The 24,521-nt window shown below is 36.5% G+C and overlaps 1 protein-coding gene across 4 annotated transcripts in view; it reads right to left on the reverse strand.

Annotated features, from left to right (window-relative positions):
• The window catches only part of Auh (AU RNA binding methylglutaconyl-CoA hydratase), a 167,161-nt gene extending 148,944 nt beyond the window's left edge, over positions 1-18,217 (reverse strand). For 2 of the 4 annotated variants that reach the window (XM_047526514.1, XM_047526512.1), the window contains exons 1-3: positions 17,946-18,214; positions 1,854-1,921; positions 1,656-1,743 (exon numbers count right to left, since the gene is read on the reverse strand). In XM_047526514.1, coding sequence (XP_047382470.1) covers positions 1,656-1,743; positions 1,854-1,921; positions 17,946-18,177 — 388 coding nt within the window. In that variant the 5' untranslated portion in view covers positions 18,178-18,214. Of the gene's footprint in view, positions 1-1,655; positions 1,744-1,853; positions 1,922-17,945 lie in introns of all 4 variants that reach the window. The other 2 variants (XR_007105190.1, XR_007105189.1) reach the window with 2 other exon arrangements.
• Positions 18,218-24,521: the final 6,304 nt, after the last annotated feature.

The raw sequence follows: 24,521 nt of genomic DNA on the forward strand, positions 1-24,521 counted from the left end.
CTATCGTTTATTGGATGGAGTTGGCTCTCAGTATCCATGGATTTCCTATTCTCAGATTCAACCAACCACAGGTAGAAAATATGGTGGTGGGGGGTGGGATTCATCTGTACTGAACATGTACAGAATTGCATCCTTGTCATTATTCCCTAAACAATAGTATAACAACTATTTACATAGCGTTTACATTGTATTGGGTATCATAATATAGAGATGATTTAAAGTATATGGGAGGATGGGGGGTAGGTTATGCAAACTCCACACCATTTTATATAAGAAACTTGAGCACCTGCTGATTTGGGTACTCATGGAAGTTGGAGGAAGGAAGGGGAGTTGGAAGGAGGAAGAGGGTTGGGGGCAGGAACAGAGCTGGGGGAGTCCTAGAGCCAATTCTCTAAGGATATGAAGAGACAAATATAGTGCACTATGCTTTCTCTACACTGTCACATCAAAATCTCCAATAACTCTACTAGGCAGATAGCACTACCTTTGACAAATGTAAAAACAGAAGCCTGCAATGCCTAACACCAAAACCCAAGCATTTGAGGACAGTGATTCCATATCTTTGATTACCCAAATGGAGTTAAAATTAATCCTTTTTAGGTATGCTACATTAGATTATAAGAAGACAATAAAACCTTACCACAGCCAAAACATAACTCATTTGCAATGAATATTCCTTAATACCACAAAATTCTACAATGTTTTTAAGCTGGAAGCCACAGAGACAGAAACCTAAAAAGACAGCAACTATAAGAATACAGGCCATAATTAAGTATATCTAAAAACATTCAGTCTACAAATATCCCCTCATGTTCTAAGAACTGTTCCAGACATAGTACTTAAGTGCTCAATAAATACTTGTTCAATGAACAAAACAGTGTAGGCAGTTCCCTTGAATGTTTGATTACTTCAAGAGAATTACCCTGTTTTTATTTTTGTTGAAACAAAATACAGTTTTATGCTTCAATCAATTTCTATCTTTATTAGATTATTGGCAAACAATAATGAGGCTACATGTTATCAGCTTTTTATCTTGATCACCTACATTTTTCACTTGTTGAAATAGATTCATTCAATATCCTGGTTTAGAAATATTGAGAAATAAGGAAAATGGAAAATAATGTTTAGATTTGGGTAATGCAGCACAAACACAAAAATGTACACGTGAATTAGTTACATCTTTTGCTACAGCAGATAGCACAGACACATCCAGACCCACATGGGATACTACCATAAACACAATCTTCAAAGTGAATTATCTATACTTAGCACTTTGAGAAGAGGCAGCTACTGCCCATCAGTTCAAGTATCTTTTGAGCAACTAACGTACGGGGCACAACATTGTGGTAGGAGATCTATTTTTTCCTTCCCAACTGATGTTTCATAAATATGATTTATGAACCACAAGCAAATTTTAATGGCTCAAAATATTTTTTTGGTAAATACAGAATTTACCAAAATAATCCACATGTTGCAAAAGATTCTAATGCTGACAGATAAAACGTGTTATTTTTCTTGTGAAAAACAGAGAAAAGAGTTGATGCCAGTAATGGAATTTAAACCAAAAACCACAGAACAGCTGAATGAAAAATGGGCCACTACTGAGGAAACATTAAACTGTAAGTATAATTTCATAATAAGAGTCATTTACATACCAGCACAGAATATCCCTGGGACTTCACTCCTGATTATTATAGTCCGAACTTTCTTATCAGATTTTAAAGCATCCACAGCTTTTGATAACTAAACCAAAATAGGAAGAACAGGAAGGAAAAAGAAAAAAAATCATTTTCAGATTGGTATCAATATTATATCTTAAAATTAGAAGCAAACAGTTTAATCTTTATACTCACCATTTTTATAAGATTTTTACTAAGTGAATTTTTGCCATAAGCTCTGTTTATTCCAAGCACCACAATTCCTAGTTAAGGGAGGGGGAAAAAAAACATACACACTTGAGTTAGTGAGATACTCAGAGAACACCAACCCTAGAACGTCTAGCTACCCTGGGACTTAACAAATCTACCATCTCCTCAAGGTTCCTGCAAGGCTTTATCTTTTTCACGCTTCCGTGCTTAGTTTCCTCTACAAGATAAACATTTTTTTAAATGATAAAGTACTTATAAAATCAAACTAGTGCTTAATGTTCATCATTTTTAGGAACTTCATGACCCTTCATTATCTCTCTGTACATATCATCAAGATAATCTGTAACATTTCACTAAATTTTAAATCACTAAATCAGACTGACTAGAGAGAAGTTCACTTATTCGTGAACAATAGAATAATAAGACACTACTTAAAATGTGACTTCGTTACTTCAAGTATAGAGTACACAGAAGTAACAGCTGACAAAACCTTGTAAGAATTACCTGATCTGTCTTTTTCCTGGTATACCTGCTAACAGCTCACTAATGTTTTTTGTTTCAATATACAGTTCTCTTTATTTCCACCCCAGGCTTCTCTCCAGACTTCTATCCCACACACTAAACCTGAGGGCATTACTATTTAAAAGACCTATGAGCAATTCAAATGCAATCTATATAAAACAAAAATCATTCTCTCTCATAAAAATTGAGATCTCCCTTCTAACTCACCTAATTTTATCAAAGACTATTGGCTAAATCCAGTCTCCTACTCCAATTGCAGCAGTCAGGTCAATTTTCTAAAAACAATTCTTATGCACAGAATTCATTTCTTCCTTAAAATTTTTAATAATTTATTTCAAACTACCTGAATTCAAAAACCATAAATGGATATTCAAAATCCTATGCAACCTGTACTCAACCTTCTTGTCTCCTGGGTAAGCACAAATTTGTACTGTACATCACTCAGCCCTTCCACTGGGTTGAATATGGTCCTCATTTTTAACTGAGTAAAATGAAGACAACAAAAGGTATACATCTCTGTTCAAGAAACTGCAGACCCATTGTTTAAGAAAAGTACAAAGATGACTTGAGCTCACAGCAGAGTTTGTACGAATTCCAAATGATCTCAGATCATGGAGAAAAACATGAGAACTGATATCCATGAAGGCTCTGCATTAAACACTACATGCCCTGTGTAGGCTCAACACCAATGACAAAGCTCCACTAACCGAGCACAGTAGTATGCGTCAAGCATTGCTCCAGTGCCTTATGCCTATTAATTCACATAATCCCCACAACTCAAAAGACAGGCACTATTTTTATTCTCACCTAACAGATAAGGAAACTAAGACTTGCAGAGGTTAAGTACCTTCAGCTAGTAAGGAGCGATCAACTCCACACTTGAATGAGTATGGTACACTCAAGCTTCAGTTTAGTAAGCTAGCTGTGAACACAAGATGTGTTCATTCAAACATATTGAGTACACATTTTGGGGCTCAGCCCTCAAGGAACAGGCAAACATTAATAATCAATAAAATATATAATTCAAAATGTTTTGTACACTACAAATGGTGCTATAGTAACTCCCAGCCAGAACGGATATGGTCTGGTGACCAAGGGAGATGGCTAACAAAAGCATATCAAGGCAGCACTATATGAGCTGAGCTGAGAAGAACGAATAGGAGTTAAGGCCAGAGGGCTAAAGACGGCAAAATTCCAGGCAGAGAAAACACAAAAGGCATAAATCAGTCCTGGTCCCATTTGTTCCACAGAAGAAAGCACACACCAGTCACAGTCCAGGGAGAAGAAAATGGAGAGGCCAGCACAGAACTCAATGTCCTCAATGTCCCTTCAAGCCCTGCTAAAAATCTGGTCTTTATCCTAAGAACAAGGAGTAACCAGAAGGAGTTTAAGTAGATATAAGCACACACCTACACACATATAAAACTAGATCAGACCAGAAGTAGACAGGATAGAAGCTCAAGGTACACACTGCAGTTCGGTCAGGAGGTTAACAGTTTGGCTAAGACTGATAATGGTAGAAATAAAGGGAAGTGAAAGGATACAAGAGCTATTCAAGGTAATATTTAAAATGAGTTAGTGATGACTGGATTAAGAATTAAGTGAATTGAAAAGAGGTGTTAGGACTGTTTGCCAGATTTCTAGCTTCAGCAACTGGAAAGAAGGAAATGACATTTAATGAAACAACCATTAAAAATGACCGAGGTGAGGTCTGGAGACGGGTAGAGCTCACAAGTTCAGTTTTGAATTAAAGGGAAGCTGAAATATCTTTGAGGTATCAACTCAAAGGGCAGAGGTCAAGAATGCAGGCTCTGAGCTAGGGCCCAAATCCCAGTCTGTCACTCACTAGCTATTTGACTTGGAGCAAATTTCTAAATTGCTCTGATCCTCAGTTTCTTCATTAAGATACAAATAGTTCCAAATGCCATGGAGAGACATGGTGTGAGGACCAAACAATATGACAAATGGAAAGCTTACAGCACAAGTACCTACTTACCATCATCCCTTCCAGCACAAACATTTTTGGTGCATTAAGTACTAATGTTTTATCATAAACTTTGCTAGATACTGCTGAAATCAATATTAAAAATTCCATCAAAATGTTTCTACCATAGTTAATTCCAGCAGTTTTGGAATTTACATTATGAAATTGATTTTTTCATCATGAATTATCTTCCCTTTCTTCCTCATTATATTTAGAGATTTTTTAAATTATGTTTTAAGGAGCTTACATTATCTACATACTTCGTAGCAGGACAATAAAGGAAGTCTCCTAAAAATACGTTAACTGAGACTCACTGGGGTACCAATCAATAGTGAACATCATAAATCTCTGATGATACATGGGGAAATAAGTTTCACCAATTTTCTGAACTAAAGTTGAGTTAACTAAGTTAAATGTTCCTTAGCTCCTTTGTGAATTAACTGTTCTTATTATTTGCCTATTAAATCTTTTTCCTCCAGGACATGGTGTAATGTTCCACATTTTCAGGTCCTACATTTTTTTTTTTTTTTGGGACCTGTAGGCTTTTAGGCATAGTTCTTTTATGTGTTTCGGAAGGTTACATGTTGCTCTTATGAATGCTTTTATTTCTATTTCAATTATATTTTCTAATCACATCTTACAAGTATATGAAAAATTTTATGGCATTCTGTTTAGTATTTTCCTAGTATATTTATGAACAGTTAACAGAATTAATGAGTGATTCTCTTCAATCTTACAAGGACAGGATCAATCATCATCTAGAAATGTTGGCAGTAACATTTTTCTGCTCCAATGGTGACTTAAATATCTTATTTCCTTCTCTTACCATTTTACTGCAAATCCAATACCACTTGCACAGATAAGTTTTCTTATTTTATCAATACCTTTAATGAGGATGCTTCTGCTACTTCATCAATTGTTATGCTTGCTATAGGTTTCTATTGGCTTTTAACAAGTTGTAGAAATTTATTTCTAAGTTCAAACTTGCTTATAAAAAGGCAATTCAGGCCACAGTATAAAGAATGGATCAGAAGAAAGCAAGAGTATGGAAAAATACAAACCCATATCCTTTACAGATATAAATGTAACAATCCTCAATGAAATACAAGCTGAGTATCTCTTATTCAAAATGCTTGGGGCCAGAAGAGATTACAACCTTTTACAAATTTTAAAATATTTGATATACATGATGAGATGTCTTAAGGACATCTAAACATGAAATCCATGAATATTTCACATATACCTTCTATACATATCCTGAAGGCAAGATAACACAATATTTTTAGTTTGCCTGAATTTTGACTGCCACCTGTCACATGAGGTAAGACATGGAATTTTCCATTTGTAGCAAGATGCCCAAACTCTAAAGGTTTTAAATTTTGAAGAATTTCAGATTTCAAGTTTTCAGAATAGGGATGCTCAGCCTATACTAGCAAACCAAATCCAGCAGGACAATAAGAACTGTATACCTCATGACCAGGTAAGATTTATCCCAGGAATGCAAGAGAAGTTCAACATACAAGAATCGAAGTAGGGCTGGGGAGATAGCTCAGCTGGTAGAGTGCTTGTCTCGCAAGCACAAGGCCCTGAGTTCGATCCCTAGTACCGCAAAAAAAAAAAAAAAAAGAATCGAAGTAATACACCACATTAATAGAATAAGCAAAAAACTCTTAAAATCATATGATCACCTTAACTAATGTAGAAAAAGCATATGAAAGATCGAACACTCTTAGATGACTATAAAATAAATAAAGCAACAACTAGTAGTAGATGGAAACTTTAACTCAACCTGATAAAAGGCATTTATGAGAAACCGCAGCTGACATCACCACACTCAGCACTGAAAGAGTGAAAGTCTTTCTCGAAAGATAAGGAATGAGAAGAATGTCTATTTTCACCACAGCTATTTAACACAGTACTGGAAGTTCTAGCCAAGTTGATTAGGCAAAGAAAAAGAAACAGAAGTTAAGTGGCATCCAAACTGGAAAGGAAGAAATAACTCCTACTCACCAAGGACAAAATCCTATATAGAGAAAATTAAATCCACAAAAAATCTATAGTGCTAATAAAGAATTTCAGCAAAGTTCACATAATTATAGACTAACAATGAACAATTCAAAAATGAAATTAGAAAACACAATTTGCAATAAATCAAAAAGAACAAACTTGAAATTCTAATTTGCAGTCTAGCATGAGAAGCCGGAAATTGTCCCTCAAGTCTCACAAATTAGAAAACAGAAGAAACTGAAAAATTAACAATTCATCTTAGATCTATGAGAGAAGTGAGGCCTTGCAGGAGTAACTGCTGCCTCCCAAACTTAACAAGACAACACAGAACTGTGGCTTACCTGAGCAGAAGCTCAAAGGCATAAACCTCCACAAGAACTACTGCTCAGGTAAAGAACCTGAACAAATTGCTGAAGTTTCATATGGACAAAAAAGAGAGAGAAAAACTCCAGGGGAATCCAGTCACTGGCTAGGAAAGGATCTCTGAGCTTCAGGATGGCACGACAGAAATCACCAAAACTGAAAAACAAAAAGAAAAAAGAAAACAGATCCAAGAACTGCAGACCAAAAGAAGTAACACACACAATGAGAATTCCAGAAAGAAAAAGAGAGAAAAGAAAAAAACTAATTAAGCATATGCCATTTGAGGCCAACCTCATTAATGCCACAAGATCCTGTCTCAAAATGAAAAGTAGAAAGGGTTAAGGATGTGGCTCAGAGGTAAAACACCCTGGATTCTATCCTTAGTACAAAATACAAATGTACATATGTATAGATACACATGTGTATATAATTACATATAGATATTTGAAACTATAATGATCAATAATACCTAATTAACTCACTGACCCAGAAAAGGCAGAAGAGGTCAAGGAGGATGAATACCAAAAACACTACATCTAGGTATCATTTTCAAATTATAGAACATCAAAGATAAAGAAAAAAAATCCTGAAAGAGGTCAGGGAATCAAAACTTCAACTAGAGGGGCAAAGAAAAGAATTATATACAACTTATTCTCAGAAAGGTAGTAAAAGGAGACTGAGGTGAAATACAGTACTGCCTGTACCACACGACAGCATTCTAGTCAATGACAGACCACATATGCAACAGTGATAACACAGATTTTAACTAAGTTAAACATTTCCTCTCAGTTAGTGATGTCATAGCCCTCCAGTATTGCAGCACAATTCGAGACTCACATACTTCTGATGATTCTCATACAAACAAACCTACTGTGCCACCAGACATATGAAAGCATAGCACATATAATTATGTACAGTGCATAAATTCTTGATAATGGTAATAAATGACTGCTACTGGTCTACGTATTTTCTATGCTGTCCCTTAATCATTTTAAAGTGCCCTCCTTCAACTAATAGAATTTTACTTTAAAACAGTGGACCATGTTACACTGGCAGTAACCAGATATATCTCATGTTTACCACATCTCAATTGCCATCATTTCCTCTCATGCTTAATTTAAATCTCCCATTGTTTTGTTCATCATGGCCCTAGAAGCCACAGACAACACACACAAACATACCATATGTCCTAGATGTACAATAGGTTATATCATAAAAGTCTGTGTAAGTACACTGTATGATGTTCACACAATGACAATATTACCTAAGGACACGGTTCTCAAAATGTGTTCTCCATTAAGTAACACGTGACTGTATTTAAAGTGTTGGGAGGAAAAAAAACCTCCAACTTAGAATTCTTAATACTGTAAAAATATCCTTTAAAAGCGAAGAAATGAAGACTTGCTCAAATTTAAATTTAAAAAAAAAGAGGTTGATGAAATATGTTGCCAGAAGAACTGCTTGAAAAAATTATTAAAAGAAATCCTTTACACAAGTTAAATCAAGAATCAATAAATGGGATGGTATCAAACTAAAAAGCTTCCTCACAGCAAAGGAAACAATCAAGAACATAAGCGACAACTTACAGAATGGGAGAGAATCTCTGACACCTACACCTCAGATAAAGCATTAATCTCCAGGATATACAAAGAACACAAAAAACTTAACACCAAAAAAACAAATAACACAATCAATAAATGGGCAAAGTAACTGAACAGGCACTTCACAGAAGAAATACAAATGGTCAACAAATATATGAAAAAAATATTCAACATCTCTAGCAATTAGAGCAATGCAAATTAAAACTACACTGAGATTGCATCTCACTCCAGTCAGAAAGGCAATCATCAAGAATATAAGCAACAATAAATGTTGGAGAGGATGTGGGGAAAAAGGTACACTCACATTGCTTGTGGGACTACAAATTGGTGCAACCACTCTGGAAAGCAGTATGGAGTTTCCTCAGAAAACTTGGAATGGAACCATTTGACCCAGTTATCCCACTCCTTGGTTTATACCCATAGGACTTAAAATCAGCATACTACAGTGACACAGCCACATCAATCAAAAGCAGCTCATCTCACAATAGCTAAGCTAAAGAACCAACCTTGGTGCCCTATAACAGATGAATGAAAGAAAATGTAGTATATATATATACAATGAAATATTACTCAGCCTTAAAGGAAAATGAAATTATGGCATTTGCCAGTAAATGGATGGAACTGGAGAATATGCTAAGTGAAATAAGCCAATTCCAAAAAACCAAAGGCCAAATGTTCTCTCTAATATGGGGATGCTAAAACAATGAGCAGGGAGATGGAGAATAGAAGTTCATTGGATTAGACAAAGGGGAATAAAGGGAAGTGGGATGGGCACAGGAAAGACAGTAGAATGAATCAGACATAACTTTCCTACATTATCAGTGAAACCTCACATCATGTACATCAAGAATGGGATCCTAATTAGAATAAGTTATATTCCACATTTGTACAATATGTCCAAACACACTCTACTATCATGTATACCTAAAAAGAACAAACTAAAAAATAGAACAAAAAAAGAAGAAATTCTTTAGAAAGAAGTAAAACTATGTAGGTCAGTATTCTGGATTTACATAAAGAAGATAAAAGTATCAGAGTAGGAATAAGGTAGAATGAAAAGCATTGTTTTTCATATTTTAATTGGTCCAAGATAAAAATTTATTCAAAATAATAACAGCAACAACATGTTCAATTGTGTGTTTATGGATAAGTAAAATGGAGAGAGGAATTAGCAATATTTTGTTACAAAATTCTCAAACTACCCCTGAAACTAGAAACAGCAGTATTATTTGAAAACAGACTTGGATTGCCCCTAAATGTAAACGGCAAAGTGTAGGGCAATGCTGAATGTTCCCAGGGTGGCACTACTGAGAGGTGTTAGGAATCTTTAAGAAGAGGTAGGGCTTTATGGAAGGTCCTTAGGTCACTGGGGGAGTGCTCTCAATGGGGACTGTGGGACCCTGCTCTCTTCCTCTTTGGTCTCCTGGTTCAGGAAGTGAGAAGTGTGCTCTACCATGCACTCCTACCATGATGTGGTGCCTCACTAGAAACCCAAAGAAATGGGATCACTTGATCACCAACTGGAACCTCCAAACCCTGAGCCAAATTAAGTCCTTTCTTTTCATAAGTTAACTGCCTTATGTATTTCATTATACTAATAAGAAGGTGACTAACACAGGCAAGCACTAGAAAAATTAACTATGCCAGAGAGAGAGAAAGAGAGAAATTGAATCACAGAAATTGTTCAATTAATATCACAGAAGTCACAGGGCAGGGGATGTAGCTCAATGGAAGAATATGTGCCTAGCACGCAAGACACTGGGTTCAGTTCCCAGCACTGGAGGAAAAAAACATACACAAAGGCAAAAGAGATAAGACAAAATAGGAACACAGAACAAGGCAACAAATATATATAGCAATAATATATGTGGTAGGTATTAAGCCAATTATATCAATTTGAATGTCAACCTATTGATCTAAACCACTCTGAACAAAGAGAGATTGTCAGGTAGACCAAGATGAGACCAAACTATGTGCTGTCTATATGAGATCTCCTTAAAATATTTAAGATGCATACAGAATAAAAGTAAATGGAGGAAGAAAGATATGCCATGCTAACAACAATTAAAAGAAAGCAGGAATAGCTACCTTAATTTCATAAAGAGTCGGCTTCATGCCAAGGAAAGTTACATGGATCAAAGGCGGAGAGGGTGCCAAATAATGAAAAAGGGGTAAATTTTCAAGGAACAGAATATTTAGGAATAAATTTAAGAAAGATCAAGACTGTATCCAGAAAAAACACAAAACATCACTGAAAGAAATTAAAGATGAACTGAATAAATAAAAATATGTCCCATGTTCATGGAAGATTTAATACTGGTAAAATGACAATCCAACTGAACTACATACACATCTCTACCACAATTCCTACTGCCATTTTTGCAGAAATGGACAAGGTGATAAGCATGGGACCCAGAACAATCAAAAATAATTTATAAAAAGAATCCAGTTCAAACACTTATATTTACTGACTTCAAAATTTATTACAAAACTATAAAAAAATAGTGTAGTACTGGCATAAGGACATATGTATACATAAATCAGTGGAATCAAATTCAGAGTCCAGAAATAAATCCTTTTATTTACAAGACAACTGGTCTTTAACAAGGATGTCAAGACAATTCAATGGCAAAAAATAAAAATTAAAAAAAGGTTTTCAACAACTGTGGTAGGAAAAGTAAATACTGACATGGAAAAAGAACATGAAGTTGGGCCCCTTCCTCACATCTTATACAGAAACTAACTCAAAATAGATCAAAGACACAAATGTGTGCTAAAACTATAAAAATATTAGAAGAAAATATGTGTGTGTGTGTGTATGTGTATGCCTTCACAATCTTGAATTCTTGAATTAGTTAAGTTTCATAATTAAGAAACACCAAAAACACAAGTAACAAAAGAAAAAAATTGATTACTAAGACTTTATCAAAAGAATTAAAAATCCACAGAAGAGGAGAAAATATTTGCAAACTATACTTCTGATATGAAGTTAATATCCAAGTTATTTGGAGAATTCTTACAACTCACAACAAAAGACAAACAACCAAATTAAAAATGGCTAGCGAGCTTATAAAGATATTTCCCCAAAGAAGATATACAAATGGTTAATAAGCACATGAAATGATGCTCATCATACAGTCATTACAGAAAAGGAAATCAAACCATGAGATAACACTTCACAACTAGTAGGATGGCTATAATTTTTTTTTTTTAAATAGGAAAAGAACAAGTGTTGGTAAAGGATAGGAGAAATAGGAGTCCTAGTACATGGCTGGTGGAAATGTAAACTGGAGCAGCCACTGTGGAAGGTAGTTCAGTGAGTGGTTCCTCTAGAAACAAAACATAAAATTATCAAATGACATATGTTCAAACAAATAATAGTACACGAATGTTCAAAAGCATTCATAATACCCAAATAGTGGAAACAAAAAATGTGATTGTATCCATATGACAAAATATTACCCACTCATAAAAAGGAATGAAGCTAGCTATGGCAAGGAGAATCTTGAAAACACTATTCTGTAAAAAAGAAGTCAGATTAACCAAAAATAAAAGCACCATACTGTATCATTCCATTTCTACAAAATATTCAGTACAGGTAAATCAATACCAGCAGAAAGTAGATTAGCGGTTTCCAGAGGTCATGGGGGAGAAGACAAGGATGTACAAGTTTGTTTAGTGAACAGTGTCTGGGAGTAATAAAAGTACTCTGGAATTAGATAATGGTTGCAATTGTACAACATGGTGGACAAACTAAAAACTACTGAATTATACACCTAAAAAGTTTAAAATGATAAATTTTGTTTTATGAATTTCATTTCAATTTACAAAAAAAAAAGGAAGGTGAATATACTTAGGGAGACCAATCAAGAGATATTGCTTGATCTGTGTAAGAGATGATGGTTACATAGGTTTCATTTGTAGTAGTCAAAATGGGAAAGTAGACTGATCCCAGAGACACAATGAAGGTATTATCAAGAAAAATGCTATCACTAATATTATAAGCACTGTTTATGTTCAATTTGTAGATAAGGCATTTAAAAATTATGATAAGAGAACAAAATGCAACTGTCATAAACTTTGATGATAAAAATAAGTGTTATCAATGCTAGATATTTGAAGGCAGAAGACAAACTAGAGCAGCAAAGCTTCTCTTATCTTACATCAAAAGGAGGCCAGATACTGTCTATAAAAATTAAGAATGTAGGTAACACAAATCAGAAAGACAGTGAATAAAATCATGATTCACAGCAGACTCTAGATGTTTAAAGTCTTTAATTTTAATAAAAAGCCTGAAAGTGAAGATGTGGCACCCCTCTGTAACGCTGCCTTTTTTATTTCACCATGAGAAAGTATATTTTTACTTCTAAAACTTTTACAAACATCAATAACTTAAATCGTTATTACTAATAAATTATATTTAATAACCAAACCACTGAAAAGTACTGACCAAAAGAATACTTTTGATAACCAACCAACCCCCCTGAAAATGTTACACTAAGTAGTAATAACCCACACTAAGAAGACATAATGATCCTACAGTGTTTGTGCATAACAACAGAGTATCAAATTATATCAATTAAAAACTGAAAGAATTACAAAGAGAAATAGACAAATCTAGAATTACAGTTGCAGATACCAACTCTCTACTCAGTAAGTGACAAATACAGCAGAAAGAAAATCAGGGGGAGTTGACAGAACACCATCAACCATCAACTAAATGTAAATGAATAGTAGAACTAGTGAATACAGAATAGCCCACAGCAGCAGAATACATGTTCTTCTCAAGTTCACAGAACATTCACCAAGAAAGAGCACATTATGTGCCAAAAACACACCTTAACAGATTTAAAAGAATAGAAATAATATGGAGTGCGCTTTCAGACCACCATGGAAAGAAACTAAAAATCAATAACAGGAAGCCCAGCTCCAAAATACTTGGAGATTAAACAAGGCAATTCTAAATAATGCATGGGTCTTGAAAAAAGTGTCAAGACAAAATTTAAAATATATAGAAATAAAAATTTACTTATCAAAACAAAGGACATGCAACAAAAGCAGAGCTTATAAGAAAAAGTTAGCATTAGACACATAAATCTAAAATAAGTAATTTAAGCTTCCACTCTAAGAAACTAGAAGAGAAGCAGCCTGGCACAATGGCACACACCTGTAGTCCCAGCTACTCAGAAGATGGAGGCAGGAGAATTGCAAGTTCAAGGACAGCCTTAGCAACTGAGTTTGACACTCAGCAATTCAGCCAGACTCTGTCTCAAAATAAAAAATAAAAAGAGCTGGGGATTGAGCTCAGTAATAAAACACCCTGGGTTCAATCTCCAATACCAAAAACAAAAAGAAGCTAGAAGAATAACAAATTTAAAATAAAATAATCAGGAAGAAAATCAAATTAGCATAAATCAATGAAACTGAAAACAGGAAATCAATACAGAAAAATGAACAAAACCAAAAGTTGTTTTCTGGTTTTGCTTTGTTTTGTTTTTTTAAGATCAGTAAGTTGATAAGCCTCTAGTCAGGCATATTATGAAAAAGAGAGAGAAAACACAAATTACTATCAGAAATAAAAGCATGATAAAAGAACATTGTGAACAACTTTATGACCACAAATTTGAAAATTTTTAGATGAAATTGGTCAATTCTTTGGAAGATAAAATATAAATGCAGACAAGGAGAAACAGAACTGAAAAAGTCTATATCTATGAAATAAACTGAGTCAATAAGTAATAAGCGTCCAAAACAAAAGTATCAAAGCCAGATGGTCTTGCAGGTAAATTCCACCATCAAAATACCAAGGAAATTATACCATAACTATACAATCTCTTCCAAAAAACAGATGCAGAAGGAAAACATCCTAGCTCCTTCTGTACAGCAAAACCAAATAAAGACATTACAAGAATGGAAAACTAAAGACCACTCTCTCTCATAAACCTAGACACAAAAATTCTCAAACAAAATATAAACAAATCAAATACAACAATATATAAAAAGAATTATATAACACAATCAAGTGGAATTTAGTCCAGGTATGCAAGTATGGGTCTGTTTTTGAAAATCATTTAGTGGAAGTAATCATATCCACAGGCTAAATAAGAAAAATCATGATTATCCCAATAAGACAGAAAAAGCATTTGACAAAATTCAAATTGATAAAAACATTCAACAAACTACAAATTTGAGGAAGTTTCCCCAACTGATAAAGGGAATATAACAAAAAAAATCACTTACACACAGCTAATCTTGACTTTCAATGCTCCCTCCCCTCCCCCTAGCCCTCCCCACAGCAAGATCAGGAAGAGGACAAGGATGTTTGCTCTCAGTATTTTTATTCCACACTGTCATGGAGGTTCCAAGCAGGCAAATCAGGCAAGAAAAAGAAATTTATAACATTCAGATTGAGAAGGAAGAAGTAAAATTACCGTATTTGCAAATGACATGATTTTATATAAAGGTAATATTAAGAAATTCACTAAAAAACTATTAAAATAAATGAGTTCATCAATATTGCACAAGATTAATTATACAAATCAACTATTTCTATACATTAGCAATGAGCAATCTGAAAATGAAATTAAGAAAACAATTTCATTTACAATAGCATCAAAAATTTAAAAATACTTAGGAATAGACTTAAAGAGTAGGAAAATCTACTGAGACAGAAAATAGATAAACATTGTTTTAGTACTGGAGACAGAGGGTGAATGGAAAGTCAGAGCAGACAAACCTACTGAGACAGAAAGTAGTTAAACATTGTTTTAGGACCTGGGGACAGAAGCTAACTGGAGAATCACTGCTAAAGACTACAGGGTTTATTTTTATTCTGATTAAAAAAAGGTCTAAAATTGGATTGTACCGACAGTTACAACATAACTGAATACATTAAAGCAACTCATCCATTTTGAACATTAAAACAATATGCTATATGAATTATTATCTCAATAAAAAGTAAAATATATACACATATATCAATATGTATCTTTACTGATATAATCAACATAACCATAAAAAATATCAAAATATATTTTTTAGAGCATGGAAAAACATGAAATGAATCAATCTGTTAAAATGAAAAGGAAGTAGATGTAGGAAGACCAACTACAGACCTCTGCAGCAGTCCACTAGACTGGCTTAGATAACATAGGTGAAGAACAACATGGAAATATTTCAAAGACACTTGATAAGACATGACTGAAGAAGTAGGTATCAAGAATGCTCTACACCATACATTTGTTTATTTGCCCTGCTTTTGCTAGAAGTTGTCCCAAAAGGTTTACAAAAATCTTTGAAATGGTCACTATTATAGAAGCTTACCACAATGGGGGAAAGTGAAAGGGAAGGATCATTCCAGGGGTGTGTTCAGAAGCCAAGGCACAGAATAGAGCAGGAGAAGCCAGAAGTTAAGTCCAGTGGCAACAAGATGGGACTATAAAGGTCCAACGGTTGAGTAGGACTTGCAGGCAATGGGAAGTCATTAATGTTTTTTAACTGAGTAGAGGACGATTCTTAGCCTTGAAAAAAGACAATCCAACAACAATATGAAGAATAACTTGGGAAAGAAAATGACAGGAAGCCCAAAGACCTATGAAAAAGGACCAGGAAGAATCTGCAAGCCAGGACAGCTTCTCTAAAACTGTGTAGGACGAACAAGAATGCAAGAAATAACCACTAAAGAAACTTGCTTAGATAGCTGGACCCCTGCAAAAAATTACAAATATGAAACCCTGACAACAGATGAAGCCTGACATATTCTGCACCTACCCACCCCCATCCAAAGGGCTACAAGAATAATTTAGGGCTTCTCCAACCCAGGAGAGTTCTCATTCATTAAAGTCCACTAAGAGCACCAAATTTTGGACTTCTCCCTACAAGAAACAAAGGCACCTGGGACACTCCTTTGGGTGTAATATCCTTGACCTCATAGTTTTCTTTGCACTACTTATTGCTGGTTCGGAGGTAAATCAAAGCACAGCGTAAGTAACATAAGCCAAGACTGTGTCATTCTTGCCAATCTTCAAAGGAAAGATGGGTCAGTTTTCTTAAGAAATGAAGATCTCCTAGTGGCTGATACTTACATTTGGATAAGCTAAAAACATTTGGATTTACTAAATTGTATTTTATGCTCTGATATTTTCCATTTTGGTCCATTCAGATCCTAACTTAGACATTCCAGATAGTCTGTGTAAATTTACTTTCAATATGCATTTATCAAAACATACAGAATACAGTACCAGCTGTACTTGCAATCTCCTTTGTATCTAACAAGCTGTTGGTACATCTAATGTAACTGAAATTCTAACACAACCACGTTTATCCCAAAGACTTGCATTCACGGCTCTAATGACTCTGGGCCAGCGCAATCTTACAGCTGAAATTCTTACTATTCCGCCTATTACGTCACACTATAACTACGCGTTCCTCACGATATTTCCCAAATAAGCCTCACATGTTCACATCTCCATTTCTTTGATCATTCCTTTGTTTCTGTCTGGAATAATAAACAAGTAAGAAATAAAGTGTTTCTTCATACTCTTGAGTACCTACTATGAGCTAAACATTTAGTGGGCAATGTATGTTAACAAACTCATCTAATCTTCACAACAACCTTAACAGAGTTGGTATCATTTCCTATTTTACACATGAGATTGTTGAAGCACAGAAATTTGCCCAAGAACCCAGACTATGCATTGCCCATTAAAAAATGCCTTGAAACCCCTTTCAACTGGCAATTAAAAATACCCCCAGGTATTACAGCACTGTACTCTTTCCAAGCGTTTTGAGTTAGCATCACCTGATCTCCTTTACTATACCAGAAGCTTCTTAAAGTAAGCAATTATGACTTACTCGTTTTCACTTCTGCTTAACAGATTATAGGTGCTCCATAAGCCTGTCAAAATTAAATGACCGGCCCTGTCTAACATGGGCAATATGCTATTCCACTCCTCACAACCCCTTTAATTCTTCCCAACAGTGCAAATGAAAGGAAGTGAACTTTGTCGGTATTTCTTTGCATCTTCCCTCCTCCATAGCCTCCTTCTGTAATATAATGTGAATGTGTGTGTCATCTCCTAATATAGGTGGTGCAAGAGCAACATTAATATCATCCTCAAATGTGCCCCCAGAGCTCACCAACTCAAAAAGTGCTCAAAATTGCTTAAGTGGAACAGTCCAAAACTAACTTTCTAAGACAGTATGGACAAGAAGGAAAACGGCTCCAAATTTAAGGTTATTTAGAATAATAAAAGGCATTCTCACTGCAGCTTCTTCAACTATTACCACTGATGCCCGAGTTGACAGAAAGCCATTACACAGCAAGAACAAAAACCTGGAATCAAAGATTAAATACCCAGCGTGTTGACCTTGGCTGGTCAAGAGCCGAGGGCCCAAGCCCCACCTCCGTCTTCCGCGCAGAATGGGACACAGTACAGGTGAGTAGCTTGCAAGCACAAGTTGAGGTACTAATAGCACTGGGTGGGTGCACAAGGAAATGGCCACGCTGGGCCGAAAGGGGCCGGAGCCCACGAACCCGCCGACCTTCCAGAGGGTCGGGAAACTGAGGGGTCGCGGTCCGCCCCGCACCGTCCCTCTCACCTCGGTTCTCCTCCTCCAGGTGCCGCACCCGCAGTTCGTCCTCAGTCTTCGCCTCAGAACTGTATCCCCTCCTTTGGGCAGGACCCCAGGTCCAAGCCGCAGGGCCCACCTGCCGTCCCGCCCACGAGCCGGACAGTCTCCACCCAGTGCCGAGCCGTGCGCAGCAAGCAGCCAGCAGGCGGGCTCGACCGGCCTGCACGGCGCCCAAAGCCCCGGGTGCCGCAGCCGCCATGTTGTCTGTTTACGGCGTGGGTCTGCGGCTGCCGCCCCGCCCCCGCCCGACGCCAGTGCGCACGCGCACGCACGCGGCGCCCCGCCTTCACGGCCGGCCCACCCCAGCAGCCCCTCGCTAGGCGCCAACCCCTCCACCGCCTCGCTCCGCCCAGGCCCCGCCCCTCGTCCCTTCCTCCAACCCAGCCCTTTTAACTGAGCTGTCCAGGTACCACTGCGCAGCGCCACATTCCTTGACTCGAGTTTCAAAGGGTTGTCAGCACAGGACAAAATAGTTTTCCGAAATTATGGGCTAGGTAAGAGGAGCATATTCTGAACCATCAGATTCTTACCTCCCTGAACTTCTTGGCCTATGCCCTGAAACCACTGCATTAAGTAAGCTGCGCAAGTGAATTCGAACGTTTTGTCTACTTAGATTTGGCCGGAAAGTGTGGCAGGTCATTGCATTATAGAGTACTGCTTTACTCATGTGTGTCAGAGCTATCGGTTAAACATGCCTGATAAACCTACGGGCTGTTTTATTACATAGCGTTCGGGAAGGGGGTGAGAACAGCAAGCAAGTCCACCAACTCCTTCTGGAGACATGGATCCTTAGAAGAGATCAGCCTCTCAACAAAAGGGACTCATAGGCTGAGGTGGAATTCAGAACAACTCTTCCAGAAACTCCAGATAGCAATTTTGTGTAGGTTCTAAGTAAAGCACCTTGTTTAAGAGTTTTCTGCTGTTCATTAGATCTCAACCTGGAAAGTCTGTATTTAGGAAAACTATTTTTTGGATGTGCTGCTGTGAGCTTATTCCTATTGCCATACAAATTCTGCCGTTAAACGTTATGGTTTTGAGTCCTAAACGCAAGTTCCTTCAGTATTACACCTGCCCAGGATTTATCCAAAGTAGAAAGTAAAAGCCTGTTGAGTTAATTTTCTACCTCCTCTGTAGGAATGAAATTGAGTGCACCTTTTACTGTGCCTCTTGTAAATTGTCATGTGAGAAATTTCTCTTGAAGGTTAAGATAAGGAAAAACTTGACTTCCTTTGTATCTTTCCTCTTTTCTAATAAATGATGTTCACTTTGCTGGGTGTCCAGATTTCTATTGTTATAGTTTCTCTCTAATTTGGTCTTGAGGTCTCTCTTGAGGTTGAGTGGAAGTCTGGAGGTCTCAGGCCAACCAGCAGATGAGAAAGAGAGAGAAAGAACCAGGGGGACTAAAGCCTTTACTGGGATCCAAGGTATTATTCAAGCAGTTTCCAATTAGATTTCTAATTGGCAGGTATAGGATAAACAGATGCTAGGGTCACCCTGTGACTGCAAGGTGGTCACTGCGGCATATCTGCATAGTCCATATGGGTTATGGGAGTTAAGGGAGAGTTTAGTAGATTAAATCTAGCTATCCCATAGAGAACTGGTCACCAGGAAGCAGTTGTAGAAAGCAGATACCTGGATCTACCACAGTGGGAAACTATGTCAAGAGAGATTGAACCCTGGTTCTGGTATGAGAGAGTTAAACATATTAAAAGTGGATGCGAAGGCAACAAAAATTATAAGAATTATACTACTCTAGAAAACTAATATATATATTATATATACGTATATATGTATATACATACTTTTTTTTTTTACATTTTATATGAGGTCTTTTTGTTGCCTCAGCTAGCCTTGAACTTGAAATCCTCCTGCCTCAGTCTCCCAAGTAGATGAGATTATAGGCATGCACCACAACACCCAAGGGAAACTCAAACTTTTATTTACAACTCAATTGCAATTATTGCAATTATTTCATTATAATATTATTCACTTGTATTGGTCTCTAATTGTTTTGATATTTTTATGTTGGTTCATCAATAGATTGTGAGTTTTTTTAAAAAGGAGTTAAAACACTTGGCACAATGCTATTTAAAATAATATAACTTCAGATGTGACTAATTAGGACAACAACAGAAAAATCATCATAAATTGCTTGGGTTATATAAGAAAACAAAGTAAGAAAGACTACCAGTGTTTCCGTGGGCTCTCTTCCCTATCATTTGTGATTTTTGTCTTATTTAGAACAGTCGTGCCAACAACCCAATTGATTGGTTGTTAACAAAAATTGATTCTATCTTATTTTATTGGTACTAGGGATCAAGGAACCCTGAGCAGGGCACATGCTACGCACATGCTTTGTCACTGAGATACGCCCCCACAAACCCAAAAGTTTGCTCTTAAAATTAATGCAAGTCACTAACATCACCATGACCATCACAACCTGTCAAGAATGACAATAGAGAAGAAAGACTACCAGTGTTTCCGTGGGCTCTCTTCCCTATCATTTGTGATTTTTGTCTTATTTAGAACAGTCGTGCCAACAACCCAATTGATTGGTTGTTAACAAAAATTGATTCTATCTTATTTTATTGGTACTAGGGATCAAGGAACCTGAGCAGGGCACATGCTACGCACATGCTTTGTCACTGAGATACGCCCCCACAAACCCAAAAGTTTGCTCTTAAAATTAATGCAAGTCACTAACATCACCATGACCATCACAACCTGTCAAGAATGACAATAGAGAATTATCAAATTCAGAAACCTAACAAATTCCAGATCAATCCAGACTCATAACTGCTTAATTTTTGAGACATCAGTAAGATATATTTAAATACTTCATGCTTCCATTTCTTCATCTACAGAATAGCTGTTGTATCATCTTCTTCACCTCATGAATTCTGTAACTTCAGTTTCTTCCTTTATATAATATCAACTCTGACCATTTTATTTGGTTAACAAGTATGTAATGCACTTGACACCAGGAAATGAAAACAGAAGAAATAATATTAGCTACCATTTAGCAACTTCCTTTTTCAGTCTATTCCAGTCATTTAGATGTCTTATTTAATGTTTAGAAAACTTTGAAGTTGGCATTGTTATCCTGATTTTTATAGATGAAGAAACTAAGGATAAGCTACTTACCAAAGCCCACAGCTTGAAATCCAAGGAGCTGGAATTCAAGTCCTAATATACATGACCCCAAAGTCCTTTTTGATCATTGTTTTGCACAGCTCTTGATAAATGTTAAAGTATTTAATATAATTTAATTCCCTCCAATTCCTTTCCACTCTTTATTAAAAGACTGTAGAGTATGAGACAGAAACCTGAGTATCCATTTGGAAAAGAAAGCTAGGACTTGGTGTTTGAAATGGCAAGAGTGGTAAGGCTGAGGTCTTTGGAGTACCACACCCAGTAATCTCCTGACCTTAATTCAGATTTTTACCATCTCCTTACAAGATTGAGACCTTTTGCCTCCATCCATCTCTCAGTTAACAGATCTGTTTTACTTCTGATGTGTGACAGTACAGAGCTCCACTCTCCCACAGAGCGTTCATTCCTAAATAATTCTACTGCAAGGGACACATACCAGAGCATGGATATCACCTGTCAAATGAAACCATGACCAACATACTGCCAAACACAACTAGAGAGACACACATAGCTGAACTAAATTCAGTGGGAGCAATAAAGCAGAACTGTGGACTTTTTAAAAATGGAAGCATACTTTGAAACTTTTGTTGGAAACAATAAAAGAGAAAGTAATATATTAGCACAAAGATGGGTAATGATATTAAAGATACCCATGAATGTGATGGTTTAAACAAGAGACTGTTAAAAGTTCAGAAATAGTCTTAGACATGGGATTTCCATCTCTGGGTCTAAGGCGACACTCCCTGCCACCATCAAGGTGGGGAAAAGATGAGCTAAGTATAATAACTCCCCTTATCCACAACTTCACTTCCCATGGTGGACTTCAGCTTAAAATATTTTTTTAAGTATCCAGAAATAAACAATTCATAAGTTTTAAATTATAAGCTCTTCTGAGCAGCATGATGAAACCTTGTGCCATCCTACCCCATCTCACCAGAACATGAATCATCGTTTTTCCCAGTGTATCCACACTGCATATGCTACCCTTCCATGAGTTACTTGGTAGCCACCTCAGTTACAGATCGGCTGTCACCATATAGCACTGCTTGTACTCAAATAACCCTTATTTTACTTAGTAATGCCCCAAAGTACAAGAGTGAGGATGCCGACCATTTGGATATACCGAAGAGAAGTTGTACAATGCTTTAACTGTCATTTCAGTTCATTACAAGAGGGATAAATACACAATAAAATATTTTAAGAAAGAGAAAAAGCCCGCATTTACTTAACTTTTCTTACAGTATATTGTAATTGTCCTATTTTTACTATTGTTAATCTCTTTCTGTGCCTAACTGGCAAATTAATTTTATCATAAGTATACGTTTTAGGGAAACACACACACATACACACACACACACACACACACACACACACACACACAGGGTCTGGTACAGTTCATGGTCTCAGGCATCCACTAGAGTCTCAGAATACATCTTCTTTGGATAAAGGAAGACCGTTATATGTTCTACCAAGGAGAAGACACAGATATGACATATGTGCCTTCCTCTCACATCCTATTGGCCACACCAGCAGCAAAGGGGTGAAAAATGTGACTTATAGGGCCACACACCCAGTTACAATTTGATTACTGTGTGCCAAGGAGATTACAGATATTTGAGGACACACTCTACCACAGTCTTTCTTTTTTGTTACTTTTAAATCCAACTGTCATGCGTTTTAAGATAAAGTTTTACAGTTCTAAAGTATGATAGGTTTCACAAGAAATAGTGGGGGAACTGCATGCAAACTGAAGGTTCTCTTTTCCCACGAGCTACCTGAAAGTTAATGCTAAGCGAGTCTTCAGAATGGAAGGATAATGTAAAAGACACGTGTGTGGAATTGTTTATATATGACTATTGCGACCATGTCAAACCTAAACAGATCTATGGGCCTTTTGTCATCTACATGTACTACATTATAAAACTATGAGAAACTATTTCAAAGCTTTGCGTTCACATAGCTAATGATCAAAAGATGACAGAAAAACCTACATATAGTTGTGTCCAAGGTGACATAGTTGCCGTCTAATATTCTGTAAATTTTCTTGTCTTTAATAGACACTTTAAAGTTCGGTTAAGTTTAAGGCACAAAGAAAACACAGTACATTTCAAGAAGAATGCAAAATCTTACTCATACCTCAGTTCCGAAATGAAAATTAAAACAGTACTCCTTTTATTTCTTTGGGTATCTTTCTAATGATTTTGTTATTTCTTTTCCAAGTTTTCTCTAAGGTCCTATTACTAGGATCTGTTTTTATAACACAACTCTGAACTGTATTTATCCAAAACACTTCTGATACTGTTATGGTTTAGATTATGAGGTGTCCTCCAAAAACTCCTGTGTGAGACAATGCAGTAATGTTAAAGAATAAAATGACTGGACTAGAGGAGTTGTAACCTGATCAGTGGATTAATCTTCTAGGAATTAACTGGATGATAACAGTGGATAGGTAGAGTGTGACTGGAAGAGATGGATCACTAGGGGCATGCCTTTGAGGTTTATATTATGTCCCTGGTGAGTAGAGCTCTCTCTGCTTCCTAGTTGTTGTGTTCTGGGTCGCTATCCTCTGCCATGCCCTTCCACCATGATGTTCTGCCTCACCTTGGGGCCCAGAACAGTGAAGTTGGCCATCTATTGACTAACACCTCTGAAACTGAGCTCCAAATAAACTTTTCCTCCTCTGTGTTGCTCTCATCATGTCTTTTGGTTAGTAACAAAAAAAGCTGACTAACACAAGAATTGATACCAAAAACGGGGGTCATTACTATGACTTACCTGACCATGTGGTTCAGAAGCCTTTGGAAGGGTTGTGGAGGGGAGGAATTTTGAAAAGTTTAGAAATGCAAGCTGGGAAAGTTTTAGAATATTATAAGAGCTTGATAGGCAATTCTGGTGAGAATTTAAAAGAACAGATTGCTGATAGGACTGTGGACCAAAAGACAGGGTCATGAGGTTTCAGAGGAGGAGGATTCTATTGGATATTGGACTACAGGCCATTCATGCTACATTCTGGCAAATAAATAAAAAGTTGTCCACATTTGGTATGTCTTGAGACTGAGACTTTGAGACTACATTTAAAGATAGTGGACTAATTAATATGTTGGAGGAATTTTTAAGGAAGCACAGCCTTCAGGTGGTGTATGGATATTGCTGGTGGGCTTTTAGCCAAGTTTACTGTGATAATCAGGATCAGAAAGTAAAGCAAAAAGATTTGAAAAACTTGCACTTTGGCCAGAAAAAGTGCAAATAAAACTGGAACTCTGGAAGTTGTGGTTGTTAAAGAGATTACAGCCACTAAAGAAATGCTCACTAAATGCTCACTGAGATGGGCAAGACCATGCCCATCTCAGGCTCAAGGGTGTAAAAGTAAAAGGAACCAGTGGGCATCCT

Source organism: Sciurus carolinensis, chromosome 15 (genome assembly GCF_902686445.1).
Source record: "Sciurus carolinensis chromosome 15, mSciCar1.2, whole genome shotgun sequence".
NCBI lineage: Eukaryota > Metazoa > Chordata > Mammalia > Rodentia > Sciuridae > Sciurus > Sciurus carolinensis.